Source organism: Panthera leo, chromosome C1, assembly GCF_018350215.1.
Source record: "Panthera leo isolate Ple1 chromosome C1, P.leo_Ple1_pat1.1, whole genome shotgun sequence".
Classification (NCBI taxonomy): domain Eukaryota; kingdom Metazoa; phylum Chordata; class Mammalia; order Carnivora; family Felidae; genus Panthera; species Panthera leo.
This window is the reverse complement of record NC_056686.1, coordinates 1751894-1777011: the sequence shown is the minus strand read 5'-3', so window position 1 is coordinate 1777011 and position 25118 is coordinate 1751894. Positions and strand designations below refer to the sequence as shown.

The following is a 25118-nucleotide window of genomic DNA, read 5'->3' as shown; positions in this document are numbered from 1 at the left end:
CTGCCTGCCGTGCTCTCAGCTCCGTGCTCATAGGCCTCCACCCGCAGGGACCTCCCCCAGTGGCCCCCAGAGGTGCCCTGGGGACGCCAGCCCGTGCTCCCGTCACAGCCCCTATGTGCCGTGCCAGCCTGAGGCCCTTCTGGTCACTTCCTCACATGCTTATCGCTTGTATTTGTGTCTTATTTGCCTCTTTGGTGTAATCAGACTGAATGCTTGTGTCCCCCCCCTCCCCCAAACTCACATGCTGAAACCGTAATCCCCAGGGTGATGGGTTTTGAGATGGGGCCTTTGGGAGCTGATTAGGTTTAGATGAGGTCCGGGGGGCTGGGCCCCCACGATGGGAAGAGGGCTCTCCTAAGCGAAGATGCCAGAGAGCTTGCCCCTTTGCCCCTCCTCCCTCTTTCTGCTGTTTGCGGATGCCCCGAGAAGACAGCCGGCCGTAAACCAGGAGGAGGGTCCTCACTAGACACGAAGCTTCCACGTCTTACTCCTGGACGCGCAGCCCCCACACCCGTGAGAGAGAAGTGCCTGTGTTCGGGCAGTCGGTCCTGTCTGAGGCTGTCTGTCATCTCGGCGGAGCTGACCGACGGCCGCGCGCGCAGATCGAACCGTGCACCGCTGTGGCTGAGCGCTGACGGCCCCCGACCCGCAGCCTGCGGCCCATCGGTGCCCGCCCACGGCACAGGCCGCCGCTCCATCCAGCCCACGCAGTGGCCTGGCGGGCGCGGGGCACAGTCCCCACCCGGCGGCCCAGCTTTGTCTGCTTTCTCGTTATCACCAGCATCACCTTCGGGGTTCACGGAATCGCTTCCCCGCAGACAGCAGCCCCTCCGCGGCGCTCCCACCTCCCTGACCAGTTTGAGAATAGAGCGCCCAGGGGCGGAGGCGGGCGGGGACCCCACGGGGGCCTTCGACCCGCGTCGCCTCCCATTAGGTGGGTCTGTCGGGGCCTTGAGATCTGCTGGGTTTGTCTTCTCCCAGTTGGCTGGCTCTGCCTTGAATGGACTCCCGCCTTTCCTAAGTGGGGTGCTGACCCCTGGAGTCCCCTGTGCTGACAGAGTGCTCAGAGCAGAGTCTCTCAAGAAAAGAAAGGAGTGCTCGGTCATCAGAGTCCAGGGACCCGCCCGGGTGAGCAAAGGCACATTTACTTAGCAAACAGACACCTGTTGAACAGCATTGCATCCTACTGCTTAAAAGCACGGAGCCAGATGACCCCGCTTCGAACCCTGGTTCCACCTCTCACCGCTGCGTGACGTTGGGCAGGTTACTTAACCTTTCTGTGCCTCATCCGTCCCCTGTTAAAGGGGTGCCGTCTATCTAGACGGTCGGCCCCATAGCCAGTCTTTTGTAGCAAATACAGGTGCCCAAGGAAGCACCGGCCACGTGCACAAGTGGGCTCGGTGCTCAGTCTTTCGCCCAGAAAACACCCTGCCGTGGGGCCTTCGTTCAGCTTTGGGACAGTGGGGTAGGTGGCTTGGAAAGGAAAGGGGACGGAGGGGTCCACGGCATGGCCCCTTCCCGTCGTGCCGCCTCATGGCCCAGAATGGCAGCAAGAAAGTGCACCCCAGACCCGCCATCGGCCGAGGAAACCGGCCCCACGGGGGACATTTCCGGGCTGCGGCCAGGGTGGAGGGTGACCCAGGCTGTGAGGGAAAGGCCCCTTCCACGAGGCGGGCCGTGCCATCGCAGCACCCGGGCCCCCTGCGTGGCAGCGGAGGGGCGACCGGGCCGGCCTGCCCGGAGGGCTCGGCCGGTGTGCAGTGTGGGCGGCCAGGCGGCTGTCCTGTGCACCGGCCCTCACCCGCCCCGGTGCTCGCTCAATAGCCTGTGCTCGGGCCTGTTTACCAAGGGGTTGAAAAGGCTTCTCGCTGCTGTGTAAACAGACTTCGCAAAGGCCTCTGCTTTCTCACCCGCTACAGCTTTCTGAACGCACGTTATGAATTGGCCGGCTTATCGGAAGGGCCGTCTGGCAGTTAAAAGATGTTTCCACGCATTGTGAGGCTGCATGGAAACCAAGTTGTGTCAGCCCCCAGGACAAAGGGACTCAAGTGTTTGAGATGCAAAGATATTTTGACCCGACTACATCATTTTTCAAAGGAAAAAAGTAATTCACGGCTCACAATTCACTTGCTATCTTGCAGGAAGTCCTGTATTTCTTATTAACTCCCCAAGGCCTGCTTCTCTGTGCGAGAGGTCATCTTGGAGGGCCGGTATGCGAGGGACGTTTATGAGTTTTCTTTCCGTCTCTTCCTGTTGTTTTTTCTTTCAGTGCCGCCTCGTGTTTGTGAGGTACCCGCCAGGGCACCAAGCTACTAGCCTTATCTCTGGTCTCCTCCCAGTCCAGGAACTCGAGTGGGGTACAGACTGTCTGTCCTATGCCTCCAGGTCGGAAAACAAGGTCCCGAGAGGTTAAGTGACTCTTGCCCAGGTCACACCCACTGGTGGCAGAGCCCAAACCGGAGTTTCAGGGGGGGGGGGGGTGGTCTTCTGATCTTTCTGCGGATCTCGCCTGGGTTCTCGGCTTCCTCATGTAAGGACTCCGTCTGGATGGGCTCTCAAAGACTCACCACCGTTATCACAAGCACCAACATCATCACCACCACCGTCATGTCCGTCTCCCCCACGGTCACCACCTTGGTCTCACTCTGAGTCCCAAGCACGGGCCGGGTGCTATTGAACGTGTGCTCTATGCATAGTATCTCGTGGAATCGCTAACCAGAACTCTGGGGCAGGAGCTATTATCACCCGCACCCTGCAGATGAGGAAACTGAGGTCCCAGAGGATGAAGAAACCCTCGTGCGATCCTTTGCCTTCTAAGAACTTTCCAGCACCAGACCTCCCAGGTCCTTAGAGAGCGCCGTGGATAGGCCTCCATGGCGGCCGCTCGGCAGCTCATTGGAGGCCAAGCAGAAAGGCAACCTTTGGGCTCAGCTGAGCGGGACGTCTCTAAAGCTGGGCTTGGGGGTCTGGACCCCGACACCACAGGAACCAGGACAGCTCTGGAAGCACTCCCACGGGTGCAGCGGGGCAGGGGCGCTTGCTGGGGTTCGCAGGCCCAAGGCTGTTTGTCCTGCTGGCGGACCAGTGTCCCCCCCCCCCCATCACAGCGAGGCGGCGGTGAGGCCCCGGGGGCAGGACCAGGAGGGGGCGACGGGGAGACACAGAGCTCTCTGTGCCTCGCATCGCGTGTGGCGGTTTCCGAGGAGGCAAATGATGTGTCATGATGGAGACCAGGGAGCCAAAGAGGGGCAAGGGCTTTGAGGAGCGTTACGGTGGCCCTTCGAGGCCGAAGGCAGTTGGCCTGTGGGCGTTTGCCGCACTGGCGGGAGGGCAGACCGGGGACAGGGCGACAACCAGTGAAACCAACCGGGAGAGGAGGTGGGTGCCAGCCCAGGCCAAGGGGAGGCCCCACCACCAGCACCTGGTTCGGGGGGACGCACGCTTCCCGTTCAGACCCCAGAGGGTGAGCCGGCAGACCGTCCCGAAAATGCCTTGCTGGGGCCCCCAGGGACCGGGGTCCCTTGCTGGGTCCCTTGCCTTGCTGGGGCCCCTTGTACCGGGGTCTGGGGCTGGGGGCCTTCTGGCAGGGGCCCAGTTTGCAGCCCGCTGCCTGCGTGACTGCGGTGGGTGAGTTGGCCCGTGTGACCCCAGGGAAGAAAAGTATCTGCCTCGCGGAGCTGCCGTGAGGCACCCAGCACGCCTGTCACCCGGCTCAGGCTCGGGACCACGGCAGGGAGTGGGCAGCCGGGGCTCCTGCCTCCCTGGGGCCTGACTTCACACACGGAAAGACACAATCGCTGTGGCCCGGACACAGGAGCTGTCCTGCCCACCCACGGCTGCTCACCCGAGCACCTTCCGGTCGGCACTGGCCTTGACCCTCGTCCTGGGTGAGTGAGTGGGGAGAGACACAGGCCCCCCTTCAGGCTGGTCCTCCCTCCTGGAGGCCTGCGCGCTGGCAGACGTGGAGCAAAGGCGCCCCTTGTCCCCCCGCTGCCCCCCGGCTTGGGCGGCCCCCACCAAGCCAGACCTCTCCCAGGGCTAACTTGATGTCTCTCTCCCCCTCGCTAGCTCTCCTTCACTCCTGCCTCTGCCCTTCTCGTCCAAACCAGGAACACAAAGGGAGGAAAGCTATTCAAAATTCCTCCTCCTCATTTTATATCTGCTGCTCTCTGGGGTGCCCACACTTCAGACTCTCTTCCGATAATTATCTGCCCTTTCGAGGCCTTGGTAACCCAGAGCCTCCGGTCTGGGAGGCAGGAAGAAAGTGCTGGCCTGCCCGCCGCACGCGGGACGCCCTCCCCTAAACTCTGAATGCGCACCAGCTTGCCCGTCCCCTGCACACCCAGCGCGACGCTGGGGAAGAGGAGTTTTGTTATTATTTTTTGTTTGTTTTCGAATCTCTCCTCCCTCTCAGCTGATCCGTGATGAACATCACATCAGACTCTCTTTATGTGATAATTTTCCGTCCCCGGCAATGCAAACATTTCTGTGGCTAATACTCAGAATCTTGGCCATTGCTCAGAAATAACAGAGGCAAGGTTCCAACATAAAATAATAAGTCTTGCCTTTTATTACTTAATTTATCAACACCATACTGGAGAAACATCTTGTTAACTGGGTAAGAAGAAACCGTTCACCAACACAGCCTTGGCTGATGGAAGGGGGTGTCAGGTGGAATAATGAATCCTGTTAGCATACAAAGAGGCCGGCGCTGAAGGAGGGTATTATTCAAAGAAGGAAATATTATGAAGTAAGAAAACGGGGCACTCACAGTGAATCTGTTAAATTAAGAATCCCACTCTTCCCGGCCAAAATCTATTTGTTAGCCTCACAATTTCCCCTGTATATAACGGGGGATTAAAAAAAAGGGAAAATCGCCCGGAGGACTGACTCCTTAGAATCACCGACCGTGCGGGGACACGGCCAAGCCCACGTGGCAAGATGGGGTCACCGCCACCCGAAAGGAACAGAGAAAACAGCACAGGAGGCTCTCGGAAGCTCACCCCACCGTGACGAGGGGTATCTGACTTGGAACTTTGCCGCTGGGCGTCCCCAGGGGACCAGGGGCACGAGGCCATCGGCACAGGTGACTGAGGTCCGGGAAGGACGCGAACCCCGGGAGGGCAGCAACCTGGAGGAATCCCACTGCGCACAGTAGGCGCTTGGTCAGTGTTGTCGGGTGACTGACGAGGCCGTGCTGCGGTGACGAACCCGGAGCCCCGAAGACAGGACCAAATGGCTGCACTTCTCCCGCCTGCCTCGCGTGATTCACAGCATGGCTCTGCTTACGGTAAGTGCCTTGGGAGCTGTCCAGAACTTTCTGGCTGCGGTGTGGGAGGGCAGGGAGCTCTGGGGGCTGTCACACCGGCAAGCGGCCGCTGGGTGTAGAAATGCCCACTGGCCACGCGGCTCGGCCAACCACAAGGCGGGCCGACGGCCGCGCGGTACCGCGCTCCGGGAAGGCAGAGGCCCACACGATGGGTGAGTGGCCCGGCATGTCGGCAGGATGGGGAATCTTGGCCACAAGGGGTTTATGATCCAGCAAACGGGAACACCGTCCACGGACTGGCCGTCACCACCAACCACAGTGGTAACGTCCTTTGCCATCTGGCGTTGGCGTGGGCCAGGCACTGGATAAGCTCTTCACGTAAGTCAACATATTTAACAACCAAAATACCGCAGACAGATGTTGGCTTCAAAAAGAAGTCAGCCATCACGTCACAGCAAAGAGTGACGTCACCATTTTTGTATTATTTCCACGCAGCCTTTTCCTGTGTGTGCGTCCTTCTACACGCACGTATGTTTTACAGAAGATGTGTGTGTGCGATTGCCACTTTTCTAAACCCCTGTTCTTAAAAAAATTAACACTCTTTATTTTTTAGAGAAGTTTAGTCTTATAGGAACCCCGTAACCCTCCTCCCCTCCCAGCTTCCCCTGTTTTTAATAGCTTGCGTTAGTGTGGTCCTTTTGTCACAAGGAACGCCCATCATTAATATTGGGGGGGGGGTCCCTCCTGGAATGGACTTTCTCTGGGTTTGGATGAATATCAGGCTCACGCAGCCACCACGGGTCACACAGAATAGCTTCGCTGCCCTAAAAATCTCCTGTGCCCCACCTGTTCACCCCCATCTCCCTCCCAAACCCTGGCAAACACCGAGCTTTCTGCTGTCTCCATGGTTCTGTCTTTTCCAGAACATCACAGTGTAGCCTTCTCAGATTGGCTTCTGTCACTTGGCCCTGAGTACTTATGGCTCTTCCTGTGGCCTGACAGCAAAGCCCTTGTTTTACTGCGAGGTCATCCGAGTGCCTCTTTGTAGCGCCCCCGCCCCCCGCCTCCCTGCCAATCCTGGGGGTCCGTGCCCAGTAGGTCAATGTCAACAAAAGGAAGAGGCTACCTTCCCTCCCGCACAGGGACCCGGGACGCCCCCACGACTGACTGGCATCGCGATTTTCTGGCAACTCTAGACCGCAGACAAGAGCCCCTCCGAGGAACAAGTGGTCGTTCCTAAGGGGCGGACGCGTGTAAGAGGCCCCAGAAGCCGGCCAGGCATCCTTGTCTTTCCCTGCGTGCTCACAATTTACTTGCCTCGCCGCGGACTCCGTTCTCTAGCCCCGCTTTAGCTTGTCACCTGGGAACTGGTCACGTGCCAGCTCTGTGCCGCCTCCTGCAGGAAGCCCGCCACAGTAGAACGCGCCGGGGTCCCCGCCTCCACCCCCTGTGCCGCAGGACCACATCCCTGCCCTGACAGGCACAGCTCGCTCTCCCGCCCTGCGGATGTGGGTGCGGCACGCTCCTGCTGAGCCTAGGCCCCATGATGACGGTGCGTGTCCCCTCTTCTTCTGCCATCACCGTGGGGACAACACGCCCCGCGGAGCCCACTCTTCCGAGGAGGGTGACAGACATTCAGAGCAAACCACACGGCCGAGCCCAGCCTGGAGCAGCCGACCCGCACACGTGTAGGTGAGGACAAATGAGCGTTGTCTTAAGCCGAGTTTGGGGGACCGTTCGTTACGCAGCATCACGTGGCAATAGCTGACTGAGACACCCACTTCCACTCCGCGCAGCCTCACTCTGGCTTCCCTTCCTCTGAGCGCAACGGGGGCCACGGTTTGGTGCCACCCGAACGCTGAAGCGCGTAGGCGAGCTCCGTCCGGTGGGAGGCGCTGGAGGCACGTGCCAGCACACGGTTCCTGAGAACGTTGGCTTCAGGGTCTCGTCGGCTGGCATCTGGAGACTCCTGGCCTCCCCACTGAATCACGCGGCCTTGGGCAAGTGACTTAAACCCCCCGTGCCTTGGTTTCCTCCTCAGGAAAGTCGGGACAGTAACGCCCGTCTGGGATGACCGGGGATCAAGGAGCTTATGGACATGACGCTCCGTAAGTGACAAAACAGAGGACATCCTCGCTGGGGCAAGCGGGGCCGGATTCCTCTCCTCTACAACCCCCTGCACCTGCCTCTCCCTTCCCCCCTCAGGCCCTCCTCCTGGTGCCTGGCCCTCTCACAAGGCAGCGCGTGTGGCCGGCCCAACAGCAACACGAGCCTCGAAGCTGCCGTGGGTGCCGGCCGGTGTCGGGCCCACGGGGGCCACCACCCGCACCCCCGGGCCTGTGGCGTCAGGAGCCGACGCAGGAAGCCAGGGCCGCAGCTCAGGGGCGACGGCGAGCGGAAGGCCAGCGGGGATGCTGGCGGACCCGTCCCCCCAGCAAGCCGGTGCGGGTGTCCTCTTGCTTGGACGGCAGGTGGCCTCGCAGGCGGGGTGGGCAGGGCCCAGCCTTCCCTGCCGAGAGTCTCCGCTGGCCAGGCAGGCCTCGGAGACCCCTGAATGCAGGCCCTCTCGTCCCGTCTCCAAGCAGAGGGGCCTCCCCAAGCCCTCACGCGGGCCTGCGCGGGGGGCGCCACCGAGGGGACCTCGGGAGCCAGCCCTCCCTGGAGGCCTGGGGGTGCTCGACACGTGCCCCGAGAGACAAGCGGGCACGGCACAAGTGACCGCGTGGAGGGAGGGTCCCCCGCGTCCACAGCCACTCGCACTGACGTCTTTCACCCTGGAGAGAGGGCAGGCCCGCCTTGACAGCCCGTGTGTGAACGCCGGAAGTCGGCCTCGCACGCAGGAGGGTGGACAGTGACGGGCTCTCCGAGCGGAGGTGAGCCGGGCCTCCTCGTGAGAGCATCTGTGTGGGGGAGACGCCCCCCAGCCGGTGACGCCCCGCGTCGCTGGGGTGCGTGTCTGCGCGTTTAAGGCAGAAGACTTGCTAACTAGGCCTCCGAGCTGATGTATTTTCTCTCCTAATAGTGAGGCACAATTTAATTAACTCGCTATCGCACCCACCTGAAGATTACCGAGTTTATTCACACCACCATCTGGCTCCTATAAAGCCAGTAATGTAGATAATAAATCTGCTTCATTACCCGGCGTGAGACGCGTTGTGCCACAGTCTTTCCCGGCGCCCTCCCGCGAGCGCCACCCTGGACACCCCGAGGCTCGGTGCGGTTTCCAGGGGGGCCCCGCTGCCCGTGGCCGTCCCCACACCCCCGACGTCCCCCCAGGAGGCCCCCGCTGCCCAGAGCCGTGCCCAAGTGCTGTCTTGTCACCCAGCCGACTGCCGGGACCGAGTCAGGTGCTGCCGCCCATTATCTCTCGGCCCGCCGAGAAGGAGCCGGAAACGCACGAGGCCAAGCTCAAGGCTGAGGGCCACGCCATCCAGGGCCAACCAGATTCAGAGGGCAGGGGGGGCGGGGCGGGAGCGGCAGTGCCAGACCGGCCCAGCCTGCCCGGGTCTCCAGAGCAAAGGAGAATTTCTTTTGTTTACCTTCCGGGTTAAGGCGTATTTCCAAGTGCTGAGTCTGCCCTTGGAAACTGGTGATGTTTTATCTGCCTTTGAGATTTAAGTTTGGGCAGCTTGTGTGCAGGGCGGCTGGGGGTGGGGGTGGGAAGGGCCTGACCACAGCGGGGGGGGGGGGGGGGACCCCCATCACCTGCTCCCACAGGTCCCGCCAGCGGCTGCTGTTGGGCACCGAGGGGCCTCCCGTCTGCCTCCTCCGGGAAGTACCCCAAGCTGTAGCCCAGAAGGCTTTCAGAACCTGTTTCGAAGGAGGCGCTCCAGGGAGAGCAAGAAACCCAGCTCGGCTCGGCTCGTTGCTTTCTCAGTTGCAAGAAAGGGGAGGAACTAAGCACTCTCCCCCCCCCACCCCCCGCCTCCCCCCCAGGTGTGGCTCTGAGAGCAACATGCCCCCCACAGCCTGCCCACAGCCCGAGGGCGCCCTTCCTCAGGCACAGTGGTCCCCTGGCAGGTGACAAACTGATGTGCGGCTTTAAGCTGGTTTCAGGGATCCCTAGGGTGGGACAGGGGCAGAGAAAGGGGAATCGACCCAATTTAGGGGCGCAAAATGCAAGAAGCTTACGTTTATAACGTTGTCCCCCAGCCCTGCAGCTGCCCCTAGCTCTCCCATGCTGCCACTGTCCGCCCATTAATCACCCTTATCAGGGCTGGAAGTGCCCCCCCCCCAGCCACCGCCCCCCCAGGGACAAGTTCAGGAGCTTCAAGGTGGCCAGAGGTCAGAGTCCGCCAGCCAGCGGTGGGGCTGAGCCTCCGGGCTGCGGCCCCTCCCTTGGGCCTGACTCTCAGCCCAGGGCGCTGGGGCTGCCGAAGTCACACCTAGTCGGCCTCTTCAGATAAGCGTCACAGTTGTGAAATCAGAGGCCTCCTGAGGCGTAGGGGCCGGAAGCCAGACTAGAGGCTGGGCCGAGGCGGCGAGGGTCCCTGGGACTGTCTGGGGAAGGGGACTAGCGGAGGCGGCCGTGCTCTCCACTCCACTCCGGTCTCGGCCCCCTCACACCTCTCCGCTTTGCAGCCTTTGATTCAGCAAAATCAGGGGTGCGAACTTCTTAGGAGTACTTAGTTTCCATGGCAACCGAAGCTGACCTCAACATTATTGTTCTCAAGAGGCACTGACTTTACTATATGTTCATTCGCTGAATTAATGGACTCCTGGCTCTTTTGTCAGCGGCCCCCGAACAAAGGAAAGAGAGACGAGTAGTCAAAGGGCTTTCAGCCACTGCCCAGCCTTTTGTCCGGGGCTTACTGCGTCCAAGCAAGTCTATTCAGCCCGAGATTATCAAAATCAACTCGGGGCTGTCTCCGTGGCAGCTAAACACACTTTGATTTCATAAAGACATAACCGATCCCCCATGCAAATTATTAATTGTGACTGCGGGGTTCTGAGGGCTTGGGTCTCTGGTGAGATTTGGCGGGGGGGGGGGGGCTCCTAAAGCGTGTTTGCAGGTACACGGGGCGTGGGTGGCTCCCGGGTGTCGCGGGCTGGGAGGGGAAGTGGAAGAAGGAAAGGATGGCTGAAACGACCCTCGCCAGCACCGGCAAAGCGGAAGGACCGCAGCGAACCTTCCCGTCCCGCTAAGACCAGCTGAACCCAGCCTGTGCACGTCAGCGCTGTAAGCTGGGGCTTCTGCATCTTCCGACCTCCTTCGTGTTCCAGACACGTCCCTTCCGTCTCCACCGCCCTCCCTGCCACCCGGGAGACACCTCTGCTTCCCCTAGAACGAGGCCAGAGAGACCGCAGAATGAGACACTGAACACAGGTACCCGTCTGTGGGCGTGGCCAAGGCCAGGAACCGGGCTCGCAAACCGCCGGTCCCAGCTTGGTCGCACCGCGCTCGGACCTCGGGCCGTGTGGGCTCCTCAAGCGATTGTTGCACAACAGGTACCCGGCGGTCGTCCGTCCCGTCCGCTCCCGCCTTCCTGACGCTTGAAGAGTTGTCTTTCCTGACTCCCTGGCTGGCCTTCCCTAGCTCCCAGGTCCCCCCAGGGGGGATCCCGGACACCGGAGGCATTTCGCCAGGGCCAGGCTATGGAACACGTCCGCGCACAACAGCCCAGTGGTGCAGACCACGGCCCTAACATCCAAATAATCATTTCACAAATAATAATAATTATCAATCAATCACCCTGTGTGGACAGTGCCAGGCTGGCCTATCAGATGGCTTTTATGACCTGTAGCATTTTGCACGTAATGACAGGGAGAGATTTATGGAGCCATCGCGCCCCGTCTTCCAGCCGTGGGACTTCATTAACTTCCTTTAGTTTCGAGTCTCCGAGGCATCGCCCCCCCCCCCAGTTCCCCCCCCCACCCAGAAGGGCGCAGAGCGCTGGCTGGGTGGCTGTGATCCTCACCCCCTGGGCTCCTCAGGGGTCCTACCCCTACTGCTGCACATTCCTGAGTGCTGGGGCGGGGAGGGGGGGGGGCAGACGGAGAAGGGGAGGAGAAGAAGAAATAAAAATAAAAAAAGGAAAAGGTCACTTCCTTTTGTTTGCCTTCCCCCCCAGTTGTACCGTATTAACACGTCCTTCCTTTTCAAGATGGTCAAAGAAAACAAGATAAAGTGGGACAAAGGGAAGGCTGCTGGGGCTTGGTGTCCCCTTTTCATATCACCAGAGAGATTAAATCAAAATTCTTTTAGCTGATATCATCTCCCCGGGTGGACTGCACTCTTGTTAACGGATAAATTCAAGCCCTCCAGAAAGTCAAAGAATAAATTTAAGCCTTTTGCCAAATGTCTATCCTATTGGATTTTGATAAGACGGCCATTGAGTCTTAATAACGTCTTGCATCCATTTTCAGCAGGCCCTGAACGCGGCTCTTTATTCGTCCCCAAAGCCTCTTCGCTGGGCCTTTTTATTACAGGCTCCGGAGGGCTCTCCAGGGAGCCGGGCGACCCGAGTGATGGATGGACAACTCACTAGATTATCTCCCGCAGATGTTTGCTCTGCTGGAGCCCCGGGCTTTCCCTCTAAGTAAACAGAGACTAAATAGAGTCCGCCGGAGGGAGCAGTCCCAGAGGCCCGGCACCGAGGCTGGAGGAGGCGACGCGGCTGGACCGCAGGCCTGCAGTCACGCTGCGGCCCAGGGCGCGCGCCTGCCGGGCGGGCGCAGGGGACAGAGAGGCCTGCGGGGCTGTGGGGGACACAGTGTCAGAAGTGCTGGTGGCCCCAGGAGGGGGGTGCAGGGAGGTCAGGGGCGTGGCTCACAGGCTGTGGGCGCGGTCACGCCAACGGGAGCCCCGCCCTGTGCCTCAGGCCATGCCACAGCCCTGGTTCGAACCCCACCTCCCCTCGGGAGTGCGGGCGCCTCCGGCCTCCCCGGTCCTGGGGTCCTGCCCCCCCCCACCCTGCAGCAGAGGGATTCCACGCATCACCTGTCCAGCAACCTGGGTCTCTAATGCTTAGAATTTATAGCCACGACTTCCCACCAAATATCACATTTTCTGCGACTGTTGTCAAGCCATTGATTGCATGAATTACCTTTTGTTACACTTGACTGATGCGCAAACAGAACGGGAAGTATCCTCATCCTAAGGACTGAATAACCAAAGCTCAGAGATGTCGGCAACCAACCCAAGGCCCCCCCAGCGATTCCCCGGGGTATTTTTAAAGCTCCCAGGCCTGTGGGGGAGCACAAGCCCTGCTCAGCCAGACACAGAAATCCCAAACCCCAAAACTGATAAATGGGGGTCCACCTCGTATCACCAAGGAGTTCACTAAATGCACGCTTAACACAGCCCACGAGGCAGGTGTGGTTATATTCGGTCACGTGTGTGTGTGTGTGTGTGTGAGTGACACACATCCGTTTGTACAGTGGGACCTTCTTTTTGGAAAGAGGGTCAAAGGAATGTCGCATTTACCCATTTTTCAGCCTCGGTGCATGAACCCATTTGGCATGTACCTTAGCCCCGATCTCCCCCCACCCTTCACTCCCTCCCAGATCGTCTGGGCATGGAACCGTAACCGGATGGGTCCAGATCTAAGCACCAAGGTTAGGTTTTGATCATCCCACCAGTGTGACCCTGGGCACCCATCCCGTCATACTTGAATGCCCCCAGAGCTGATAATGTCTAAGTTCAGTGCGAGGCCGGAAAAATCCCAGAGTTCAGTGGATGGCCGAGCGCTGTGTAGCAGCTTCTCAGTGTGTGTGTGTGGGGGGGGCATTGCATGAGGAGGTGGGCAGAGCCCCCTTCCAGGCAGCAGGCTCCCCCCGCCCCCCGAACAGGGGCCTGCAGGGCAGCCGAAGGCAGAGGTGCCCGGCTGGGCGTCAGGGGGCCTGTTTCAAAACAGCCACCCAGGCTCGCTCCGCTCCGGGGCCCGGGCCCCCCTGACCGTCGGGTCTGTTCCGATTCTGTCCGAGGAAACCTGGGACCGTCCGACGGGCCTCACGACGGCCTGTGTTTGATGGGATGCCCGCGCCAAGCACTGTGAGTGGGTCCCACCCATCCCCTGGGCGGCTCTCAAGGAAGACCCCCGACCATGTCAGCCAGCACCCGGTGGGCTGACTGTTTACAAAAGAAAAATGCAAATCAGGAGCACCACAGATGATGTGCCGACTGGAGTCCCCACTCTGTCTCTTTCGGTCACGGCTCAAAGCATCCAGCACTGGCCTCCTTGCCTTCCTCACATTTAGACTTAACCTTCTTCTTCTTTTAATGTTTTTATTATTTATTTTTGAGAGAGACAGAGAGAGAGAGACAGAGCGTGAGCAGGGGAGGGGCAGAGAGAGAGGGGGACACAGAATCCGAAGCAGGCTCCAGGCTCCGAGCTGTCAGCACAGAGCCCGACGCGGGGCTTCAACTCACAAACCACGAGACCATGACCTGAGTGGAAGTCGGATGCTTAACTGAGCCATCCAGACGCCCCTTGACTTGACCTTCCGGCCTTGTGCCTTGATCCTTGCCCCCATACCCGACAACCGTCTGCCTGTCCTACCGGGAACGTATCACCCCTAACCTCCCGCCTGGCGGCAGATGGCCAGCTGCCTGTTCACGGTGAGCAAAGTGAAGATTTCGTGTTCTCCTACAGGTTAAGAGGCCGGAGTTGACTGCAGCTACCTTTTTACGGGAAGAGAAAAGACCTCAATTCGTTGAAATACGGGAAACCTGTGTAAAGTCTCCGCCCCCTTACATCCTTCAGGGAAACAGGAGTTTGTTCCCAGAGGCTGGAAGAGGGAAAGGAGTCTGTGGGGATCAATGCTGCGTTTTAAGGAAGAAAGGCCTCAGGCCGCCCTGGGCAGTGAGGCTGGGACGGGACGTTGTGGTTTACGGAGAAGAAGGAGTTCCTTCAGGAGGTCACTGCAGGGTCAGAAAATGCCTTCTTTGGCAGGGTTTTCTCCAAAATCGGCACCTCTGGGGCTGAGCCTGGCGAGAAGGGGCAGGTCCCCCGTCCCTTGCGGAGGGCACGGCCCAGACCCTCCAGCCAGGCACAGGGATCTCCTGCCATGTTGGCCGGTCTTGTCCCTGCTCGAGGACACGGACGCCCAGCTCACACCTCAGCCTCCTCCCCCTGGGAAGGGCCGACTGTGCCCCATAAGCAGGCGGCGGGAGGCACGGCACAGGACGGGAGCCCCAGCGTCCGGACGCTGTCTTGCGTCCTGCTCAGGGGGGGACTCCCCGCCTCGCTGGGCCGTGCTCGGAGGCAAGCGTGTCGGGAGAGGGCTGTTGCAATTCTACTGGAGAATCCAGAAGAGACGGTCAGCTCCCGTGTGTGAGTGCAGGTGTGGCTGTGTGTGCTGTGTTTGTGCGTGTGCGCGGGCGACCCGAGCTGGGCGGGAGAGCCGGGCCCCCTTTGGTGAACGGCTTCTGGGTTTGGGGGATGATTTCTGGGTCTGATCCCCTCTGTGACTGGCCAGCCCGCGGTGCACAGGGCGCCCCCCCGGGTATTGGGTTTTTCTGGGCCTCGTTTATCCTCTGGATCTTGTAGAACTAATGTTTGCTGCCCGGCTGTCGCCATCGCCCCCCGGTAGAGCAGGCGGCCGCGCCCATGCTGACACTCTCTCACCTCACGGGCTGCTCATTTAGCGCCCAGCCCGAACGAGCCCTCTCTGGAGGCTGAGCACAGCAAAGGCTTTGTTGGATTTTCAGCCAATTGTGGGGATTTTCCCCTCTCCGTATTGTATTCTTTTCACAGGAGTATCCAGTGAAGACGGTTAAACAAACATGACCCGCGTTTATTTAATTTCCCGCGTCCGCGTGGCCTGAGTGTTCCCATGGGCGCGGGCTCTCCAGGTCTCAGGAGTCAGGATGGTTCAGTGCCCCCCACCTGCTCACAAGACGAAAACAAGCATCCGCCCTAATGTCGTCGGCGTCACCGCCCTGTGCACGCGCTCCGCCCGGACAAGGCATTGCTCCCACTGCGGACCTGGCTACGCGCAAATGGGCTCAGGATCGCACGCGGGCCACGGCGAGGGAGAAGGCACGGAACCAGGTCTCCTACCTTTTGGATGCAGACCTCCTGGGACGACACCTCTGTATCCGTCAGCATTTGCTGCAAAACAATGGTGAGAGGGGGGGTTAGTTTCTGAGGAACCACATGCCCATCTCAGGCTGCGGCGGCTGTAAGCCGTGGGGCAGATCATCCGTCCCCTGAAATGACCAGGGGGCGGGCGACCCAGTGGCTTCTCCATGAGACGGAAGAACGTGCCCTGTTGAGAAGTCAGGGCCTTTCGTCCCACGGCGTCTGCTGGTTTGTTGAGAACCACGAGGGCCCCTCCTGGACGCCACGTCCCTGGGAAGGCAGCCGGGTCCTTGCCAGGAGGGAGCCTCTCTGTGCGGCCCACCCCGGTCCTTAAGGCAAGCCACACGCTATTAAAAACAGGTCGGTGGGGGCAGGAAGACGTTTCGAAACGTGCAACGGACTCTCTCCTGTGTCCTGAGCTCCGCCAGCAGAGAGGAGCCCGTCTGGACGTGCCCCCCTTGGGCCACGCACGGCGAGCGGGAGGACGCACGCACCCGCCTGCATGGGGCTTGCAGTCTCTCCTGTGAGGCCAAGCCTGGCTGAGCGGCCGGCTTCACCCGGGGACCCGGTAGCCACGCTCCAAGGGGAGCCACCACGGAGGAAGCAAGCGTAGAGGGTGGACGGCCGGAGCCTGGCGCGACCTGGCGGTGACCGCGGGGCCGGCGGGGCTGTGATTCGATGCCATCACTCCGCTTCTCCTCTCCTGGCAAATCAGAGGGGGCAGCATTGCTCTTTACTGCAGACCCCTGGGAAGCGCGTGCGGTTTTTGGAGGAAGCTTCTCACAGGAAATCAGGCGCAGGCAGACGGCGGCGGCGGCCCGGTCACAGAAGCACCCTAGGGTGGCCGTTCACGGCCAGCTCCCCCCCGCGGTGGGCTGTGGGCGACGCCCGGACCCCCGCCCCTCCCCCTGCCCAGGGACACAGCCTCGGGTGGCGAGGACAGCGAGCGCCAGCCGCTCTGGGTCTTTCTTCCACCCGACAATTTTGACTCGGAGCTTTTCTTGGCTCGGCTTTGGAGAGCTGTAGCGTTTTGCCTGCCTGGCGTCTCCTCTTAAAAACCACCAAGCTGGGGCGCCTGGGTGGCGCAGTCGGTTAAGCGTCCGACTTCAGCCAGGTCACGATCTCACGGTCCGTGAGTTCGAGCCCCGCGTCAGGCTCTGGGCTGATGGCTCGGAGCCTGGAGCCTGTTTCCGATTCTGTGTCTCCCTCTCTCTCTGTCCCTCCCCCGTTCATGCTCTGTCTCTCTCTGTCCCAAAAATAATAAATAAACGTTGAAAAAAAAAAAAAAAAAAAAAAAAAAAAGCTGCACTCCAGAGGGACAGCATTTCAGTGACGGGTCCCCGAGTGCTTTCTAAGCTAAGCAAACTGACAAATCAGCTGTATAAATGGGATTTTCCCTTCTGGATCACAAACCCCGGGCGTAGACACGTCCATACGTCGCAACGTCGTTTCCATGAGAATAGAAACCGAGACTGAAGCTAATTGTGGAAGAACAACATGAGAAATGGTGTCAGATCCAAGGGTTTCATTTGCCCTCCCCTTAAAATCACACCAGGGCCCTTCCAAAGCACCAGCCCGGAGCCCGGAGCCCCGGCCAGCGCCCACGCAGGCCGGTGAGGGGCCGGGGTGCTACCATCCAAAACGCTGGCACGTTTGCCCGGCTCAGCTGTAATAACAATAAGTCGTATTTTTCAATGTTGAGAATTCTAACCAGTTGGGGATTTTATGTTTCTTTTAATAGATTCCGAAATTGCGGTTTGGAAGGTGGTTCTAAGTGGGGAGAGACTGAGCGGAGCAGGTGGGCGGCGCAGAGCCCCCGGAGGCCTTCCGGGGCATCCTCGGGGAGCCGGGGGCCCACCCGCGAGGGCCGGGGCAGGGTCAGCCTCAGGTGCCGGGGGCCGAGTCTGCCCAGCGGGGGGCCCGTGTTTCTACTCCCTCATGATCCGGCTTCGCGCTCCGAGTCCAGAGCCAGGAAGCCCGGTCGGTGGCTCGGTCAACTGGGAGCGAGAGGACGCGGCAGACGGCCTGACTGTCGGCAAAGCTGTGGCTTCCGGAAGGGGCTGCCGACGCCCAGAGGCCAGAGATGGGGCCCACCCTCCCGCTGGGGGCTGCCCAGGCCTGTACCCTGGACACGTCCACCCAGCAGGATGGAGACCTGTGTCAGCACCACACAGAGCCGCGGGCTCCCTGCTTGGGTCATGAGGTCCCTCAGACCAGCCCCTTATGGGGGGTCGGGGGGCAGCTGGATCCAGGAGGAAAAAACTACGTCTTATCTTTCTGAGCCGTGCAGTGCCCCCGGGCGGCGGACACAGCCATGGGAAGCAGCCGCGGGAGGGGAGCGCCCGTGGGACGGTTTCCGTTCCTGGGAAGTCCTGAGCCCTGAGTCATGGCCCTTCGGGACTGAGTCGCGGACACCACGCGGCTGTTCCGCAAAGCCCGGGAGAGCGGGCTCCCCGTGACGAGGCTGCCACATGACTCTTTCCTGGGACCCGTTCACGGGCTGGCCTTCTCCGCCTCGACTGCGTCCCTGCAAGAGCCTGGGGACTCGCTTCTCTAACCACAACGCCAGCGTGGACGTCAGGCATCCAGAGAAGCCGCCTCCAGCAGGGGACACGGCTTGGGAGGGCTGCGACCTGCCCACGGCACCCGAGGCTGCACCGAAGGCAAAGTCCTGAGCTCCCTCTTGGGTGGCTCCAGCCCAGGCCAAGGGCCGGGTCTGGTAAAGGGGACGCCCCCATCCCGTGGTGGCCCTGGGGGGGGGTCCCCCTTGTGTGTGGGAAGGAGCTGGGGTGCCTCCCAGCAGTTTCCGCTGCAGCCGAACCTCCGCCAGCAGAAAAACTGTCTGTGGGGCGTGTTTTGGGTTAAAGGCTGGGCCTTCCTGGCGATTCTCGAGGTGCCGATGTTGTCTTTCTGGGGCAGTGCCGCCTGCACGCACACCAGGGACAACAGGCCCCCACGCCGGGACAGCATGGCTCGCTGCTCACCCCCCGCGCACCCAGCCTGGGCCCAGAGGCACTGGGTGGGGGCTGGGGGTGCAGTTGGCTGCCCTTTTGTTGGAGATCAGCAGGGAGGCACCTTCCTCTTCCTGGTGGGGAAGACGGCTCGTTGCTAGAATCTCACACCCGGTGCCCAGCTCTCTTCCTCCCAATGGGCGCGTCACGGAGAGCTTCGGAGAGAGCGAGGAAGCCACGTGCTCACCCGGGGGGGGGGGGGGGCTGTCAGCCCACAGCCCCACACGGGAGCCCTCTGGTCTCTGGCACGCCCCGTCCTGGGCCCCAGGGTGGGAGCCGCCCTCCCTCTGCCCGCCGGCCCCTCTGTTGGCCTGTGTGCCATCCCGGTCATGTTTCCTTTTGAGTTCTGGTGGCCCTGACCTCCCTTTCTCCCTGCTCCCCAGCGGGGAGTGTCCTGGGCGGGAGGCCCCACCTGGACAGAGAGGCAGCTGGGGTCGCGCCGCTCCGGGCCGCAGAAGGGGCACGGCACCCTCTGTCCCTAAAGGTGGCACAGGCCATGTTCCCGCAGCGTGGGGCCCCGAGGTGGCCCTTCCGGCAGTCTCGGTCCTACGGGCTCCCCAGCCGGCATCCGAGGCACCTGCGTGGACCCTCCTGACTCAACCAGAGACCGCCGGTCACACAGCAGCAGGAGACGCCTTCAGGGAGAGCCTGGCCAGCCCTGCACGGAGCCCAGAAGACGGGGCCCGTCCTGAGTGCGGCCTTGCTCCCCACATCTGCGCTGTCCCTTACACAGCCGGCCCGTGTCCAGACCCACCGTGTCCCACGGGCTTTGGGCTGAGGGGGGCCAGAACCACTGCCTTTTGTCCGAGGCTCAGACTGGCCCCGTGGGACGAAGCATCCCAGGAAATCTGCCCGTTGCACAGCCTCGAGGCCCTTTTCTCCATTCTGGGAAGAGTCCCTCGAGGTCTGGGCACACAGGCTCGGAAAGGATCGCCACCTACCCAGGAGTCTGTGTCAGATGGGGACGTGGAGACGGCACTCACGTTACACTGTCCACAGAGTCGCTATGCCTGACACAAGGAGGCAGGGAGACCAGACAGGACGGAGCACCTCTGCGGGGTGGGGGGTGGACAGGCAGGACCAGGGTGTCTTCACCCCTCCTCTGAGCCTGGTCCTCGGCCCCCTTTGGGCTGCAGGGCAGTGGCCTGGAAACCCAGCTGTAGGACCGCAGGTGACCAGGAGGAGGCCCGCCACCCCAGTCACACGATGCAGACAGGGGAGGCCGGCGCTTTGAAGAAAGGAGTGTCCCCTCGGAGCAGGGGATGCCTGTTCCAGCAGCTTCCCTCTCTCTGCCTGCCCTGTGTAACAGCCCGCCTCGGCAGGCAGGCACATCGCCATCCGCCATTCACCCACCACTGACCTCGGGTGAAAACCCACCGGACGCACCCCTTCTGGAGCCTCTCGGCCTCGGCCTTCCCCGCCACGGCTGCCGCTTTGCTGAAAAACCTCTTTATTTTGCTAGCTGAGCCTCAGCACGCGCGTTGCTGGCTGGCCGGCTGCTCTCGACCCCCCCTCCACGCCCCGGCAGAAGTATTAGGTGTGTTTTGATTAAGCATTTTAGCCAAAAAAGGGAGGTTTGACCTCCGGCATTTCACTTCTTTTGCGGGTATCGGTGCCAGGATTGAGCTAAGTGGGGTTGGTCAAAACATCTTTTTTGACTCTTAAAATAAATACCCTCTGTTCTGCAGAAAGTCGGCCCGGAGTAGACACACACACACACAGACATCTCGTTCGTTCACAGCTCTGGAGCCCTGGCGCGTCCCCCGAGGGGGGCTGAGCTTTGGGGCCGGTGTCACAAACGGATCCCAGAAGGCGTCCTTCCCTTCAAAATACTTACTAAAGCATCTGAAAACAGACCCACAGGAGGGAACCCAAACGGAGCCATGACCCTGTGGACCCCCAAAACCAGACGGAAGCAGACGCAGCCCCCAGCCCGGCCCGGGGCCCAAGAGAACCCTCTCGGCTCTCACTTACTGACCTCCCACCCTCGACCTCCCAGCCAGACTCTCTCCGACCCGTTTCCCTCTTGTCGCCTGCTGCCATTCTCCACCCAGGGATGTTCGGCCAGGCCCAGAAGCGGCCAGAAGCTGGATCCTCGGCCCCTCCCCTTGAAGGAGCTGCCGGGGGTGGGGGGCCAGCTCGGTCTGCACAGGGTTGTCCCGAGAGGTCGGGCAGGGCCCAGGTGGTGGATGGGGAGCCCTCCCCGCGCGGTCCCCACACACAGCCTCCTTCTGATGACCTCTAGGAGACCAGGGGCTCAGGTCCTGCTGGAGACACAGACCGGGCGGACAGTTCAAGACGGATGCCGGTGACCCCTTGGAGGTCAGCCGCCGTGGACTCTGTGTGGCCTGCCCTCTTAGGAGGGTTTCTGCCCAGCTGAACGGCGCCCTGGAAATGGGCCGGATGAGCCAATGGTCAGAACTAACAGAACGGCCGCACTTCACCCTGTTTCCTCGGCCTGGGATGCCCACGGCCTCGCGTGTGCGCCCCCCTTTCTTGGAAGACGGAGTTTTTAAAGGACAGCTCTCGCCTGTAGGTTTCTGTCCATATCAAAGTCCTGCCGGGAGCACCACCCTCCCTGGCGTGCACGCTGCATTGACATCATGGTCCCAGAGGCCACAGCAGGGGGGACGTGGTGACGGGGACCGGTGGGCGCCCCTCCCGGAGCCCCAGTCCCTCACTTGTGTCCACAGCCCCGTCCGGCAGAAGCTGTCGGGACCTGGCAAAACAGAAGGGGAAGCAGGGGCCCCAGGAGTCGGAGCAAAGGGCACGTGTCACAGAGCCGCTAAGTAGGGGGCCTGTGTCCAAATCCCGGCCTCTGGTTCCAACTTCTGCTCTGGAGGAACAGCGTCGCGGGGGAAAGAGGCCACACGACCTCCCTTCCGAGCAGGACCCTCCTGGGAGGGGGCTCCCCATGGTGGGTCCACGGCTGGTGGCCTTCAGCAGAGCCGGGTGGTGGCCCGGGTGGTGGCCCCGCTGGCCGCCCTGCCGGGGGACCGGGAAGGGCGGGTTAGTCACCGGTGGCTGCCCTGGCTCCCAGCGCAAAGCTCGGCCGGTGTTGACACAGACGCTTGGGCTCTCAACCGGGAGCAGGGTAATATTTATTTATTTTTTGCATTAAAAAAATCGGCTTGGCTGTGATTGAGCTACAGAAATGATTTTTTTTTTTTTTTGAAAGGCGCCTTGGACCCTGTTTTCAGCTTTTATGCCTAAACAGATACTTCTCAGTTCTTTCAAGTGAGATCTACCCATGAATGCAGGCTCTCTCTTTACTCCTAAGAAAAATATTTACACAGTCAAGTACGGCACGAGAAGGACGCGGGCTCCTTCAGAGGGCCCACCCCAGAGGCACATGGGTCCCACACCGCTGTTTACATTCCCAGCCCACACCTCCTCCCCGAGGGCGGCTCCCGCCTCCCGCCTGGGACCCTGCAAGCCTGGGGTCTGCACTCCACGCCTGCCTGAGAGCCCACACTGCCGTCCGGCAGGAGGAAACCGCCCCGTGTGGACGACGGCACAGTCCCACCTTCCAGACCCCTTTGTTGGCCAAGACAACCCGGCAACTCGGCCTTTAGGGCCCCAGGAGAGGAGCCCTTATCGGCACTCAGCCCCAGCCCGCTTTTCCCAGGGGCGCCTGTCCGAACCTCGGGTCTGGGCGTGGGGCGTTCGCGCTTGACCCCTGGGGAGGGTGGCGGGGCCTGCGGCTTCGCTCTGGCCCCAGGAGCTGACGATGGGCGGACCACGGTTCCTGGCCAGCGCGGCCTTGCACAGACCCGGAATCTCTGGGCGCGGCTCGCCTGTTTTCAGACGTGCCGAGAACACGCTGTTCGCTGGCACCATCCCGTCCTGGGCACGTGCCCTCTGCCGGGACCCCCTGGCCTGCCCGTCTGGGGCCCGCACCTTCCTTCCTGCAGAACGAATGGATCCCCCGGCCCTGAATCTTCCCCTCGCCAGCTTCTGGTCCAGTCCGCGCCTCCGAGGTCCCCTGAGGGCAGGACTCAGAGCCTCATTTCAAAAGGAGCACATTTTGTCTACACTGCCCCGTGGAAGGCGCCTCAGAGGCATTAAAATTGAGTCCGGGATTAGCCACTTGGGGGCAATGAACAAAACGGACCCCTCCCTCAACAACAGCACAGGTGTTAGGAAATGGGAGCCCCCCTGGGCCCCCCTCCAGTCTCCCGCTGAGAACCAGGAGTGAGGGCACACGGCCCTTCTGGGAGCCAGGAATCCCGGGCTGGAAGTGGGGGGGGGGGGGCGTGGAGGAGGCAGAGGAAGGGAAGGCACGGGAACTGAGCACCCTCAGAAAGTGGCGGAGGGGGGGCGACCAGGCCTGGAAAGGCCCCGGGGGCTCGCGGTGTGTGTCCTCGAGTGCGAATCTGGACAGATGGGAGCAGGGCAGGGAGCAGGGGAGGAAGGAGGGGCTGCAGGGCACAGTTTCATATTGACCTCTATGTCCCTGCGTGACCGCAGCCCCCCTGTCCCTCCGTGACCGCAGCTCCCCGGCCCTGTGTGACCGCAACCCCCCCAGGCCCTCCGTGACTGCAACCCCCCATCCCTTCATGACCGCAACCCCCGTCCCTCCGTGACCGCAGTCCCCCTGTCCCTGCGTGATCGCAATCCCCCGTCCCTGCGTGACCGCAGCCCCCCCGTCCCTGCGTGACCGCAACCTCCCGTCCCTGCGTGACTGCAGTCCCCCCGTCCCTCCATGACTGTAGCCCCCACGTCCGTCCATGACCGCACCCCCCGTCCCTGCATGACCACAAACCCCCATCCCTCCATGACCACAACCCCCCCGTCCCACCATGACCGCAACCCCCCGTCCCTGCGTGACTGCAGCCCCCCCCGTCCCTCTGTGACCGCAACCCCCCTATCCCTGCATGACCGCAACCCCCCGTCCCTCTGTGACCGCAGTCCCCCCCGTCCCTGCGTGACCTCAGTTCCCCCGTCCCTGCGTGACCGCAGCCCTCCTGTCCTTGCGTGACCGCAGCCCCCTGCCCCTCCATGACTGCAGCCCCCTGTCCCTGCGTGACCTCAGTCCCCCCGGTCCCTGCATGACCGCAGTCCCACCGTCCCTGCGTGACCTCAGTCCCCCCATCCCTCCATGACCCCAACCCCCGTCCCTGTGTGACCGCAACCCCCCATCCCTGCATGACCGCAGTCCCCCCATCCCTGTGTGACCACAGTCCCCCCGTCCCTCCACGACCACAATCCCCCCGTCCCTTCGTGACCACAGCCCCCCCATCCCTGCGTGACCACAGTTCCCCTCGTCCCTCCATGACCACAACCCCCCCATCCCTCCGTGACCGCAGCGTCTCCTGTCCCTGCGTGACCGCAGTCCCCCTTCCCTCCTTGACTGCAGTCCCCTCTGTCCCTCCATAACCGCAATCCCCCCATCCCTCCGTGACCACAGTCCCCCCGTCCCTCCATGACCACAGCCCCCCCGTCCCTCCATGACCGCAGCCCCCACGTCCCTGTGTGACCACAGCCTCCCCGTCCCTGCGTGACCTCAGTTCCACTGTCCTTGTGTGACCGCAACCCCCCATCCCTGCATGACCGCAGCGTCCCCTGTCCCTGCACGACTGCAGTCCCCCCGTCCCTCCGTGACCGCAGCCCCTCCGTCCCTGCATGACCGCAGCGTCCCGTCCCTGCGTGACCGCAGTCCCCTTTCCCTCCTTGACTGCAGTCCCCTCTGTCCCTCCATAACCGCAATCCCCCCGTCCCTGCGTGACCGCAGTCCCCCCCGTCCCTCCGTGACCGCAGCCCCCCCGTCCCTGCATGACCGCAGTCCACACGCCTGCTCTGAGTCGCTCTCAGGGCGTCTTCCCCGTTCACCGCAGGTGGGCCTGCCATGCTGGGCTCCCGGCAGCCAGCGCTCAGGCTTCTGGGCCCCCTGGTTCCCACCAGTAGCTGCGGACCCACCGGAGGCTGCCTGGACGACAACAGGGGGACAGAGGAGGACCCAGGGCTGGCGGGGCCGGGCGGCACACCTGTCTCACGTGACACATTAAGACGTGGAGCAGCCGTCTTAGGAAGGGTTGTCGTCTCTCCGTGAAAGGGAGGGGGAAGCTCAGAGGCAGAGCCATCGTCCCGCATCGTCCCGCATCCGCACAGGGGGTGTGAGCCCGGGCTGCCAAGATCCAGGTGATGGGGGCCCGTGGGACAGGGCCCAGTCGGAGGGCGGGACGGGGCGAAGGAAGACAGAAGGCAGCACGGCCGTGGACCGGCCCGGCCTCCGCTCCCAGGTCTCCCAGACAGAGACGCAGCCCCTCAACCGCCCGTCTTCCCGATAAAGGACCCAGAGAGAGAAAGGCGATGCCACCAGCCCAGCCCCCACTCCCTCCCGCCCCCAAAGCCACCTTGTTAACAGTTCAGCTCCCTGGCTGACCTCATGCACATGCTCCCTGAGCGGACAGCAGGTCTGTGGCCCAGAACCACAGAGGCCCCCGGGTGACAGCTCCTGCCCCTCACTCCCGCCAGCCGCTGGCCTGCCCCAGCTGGGATTTGCTTTGTCCCCTGCATCTAATGCCACGGGGACACGGGCAGAGCTGGGGGCAGGCCTCGGGCTGACCACCTCCCCTGGGGGCTGTGGTGTCTGCAGGGGCTCCTTCTCTCTCCGGACCGACCCTCCCACAGAAGCTCAGAGATGAGAGGGTACAGGGGACCCCCGGCTCAGCATATCCCAACCTCTGGAGCACTGGGGCCTTTCCGACCAAGGCTCTGAATTGCCCGTGAGGCCAAGCGTGAGGCTCCTCCCAAAAGCGACACTCGAAGTACCCGGGGCAGCTCAGATCTCGGGCCGCCACCCCCCGCCCC

General features: G+C 61.8%; 1 protein-coding gene across 1 annotated transcript in view; it reads right to left on the bottom strand.

Annotated features, from left to right (window-relative positions):
• PRDM16 (PR/SET domain 16) overlaps positions 1-25118 on the bottom strand; it is a 312421-nt gene that overhangs the window by 142950 nt on the left and 144353 nt on the right. Inside the window, exon 3 of the mRNA XM_042951672.1 lies at positions 15274-15324. Within this exon, the coding sequence (XP_042807606.1) occupies positions 15274-15324 (51 nt within the window). The remainder of the gene's footprint in view (positions 1-15273; positions 15325-25118) is intronic.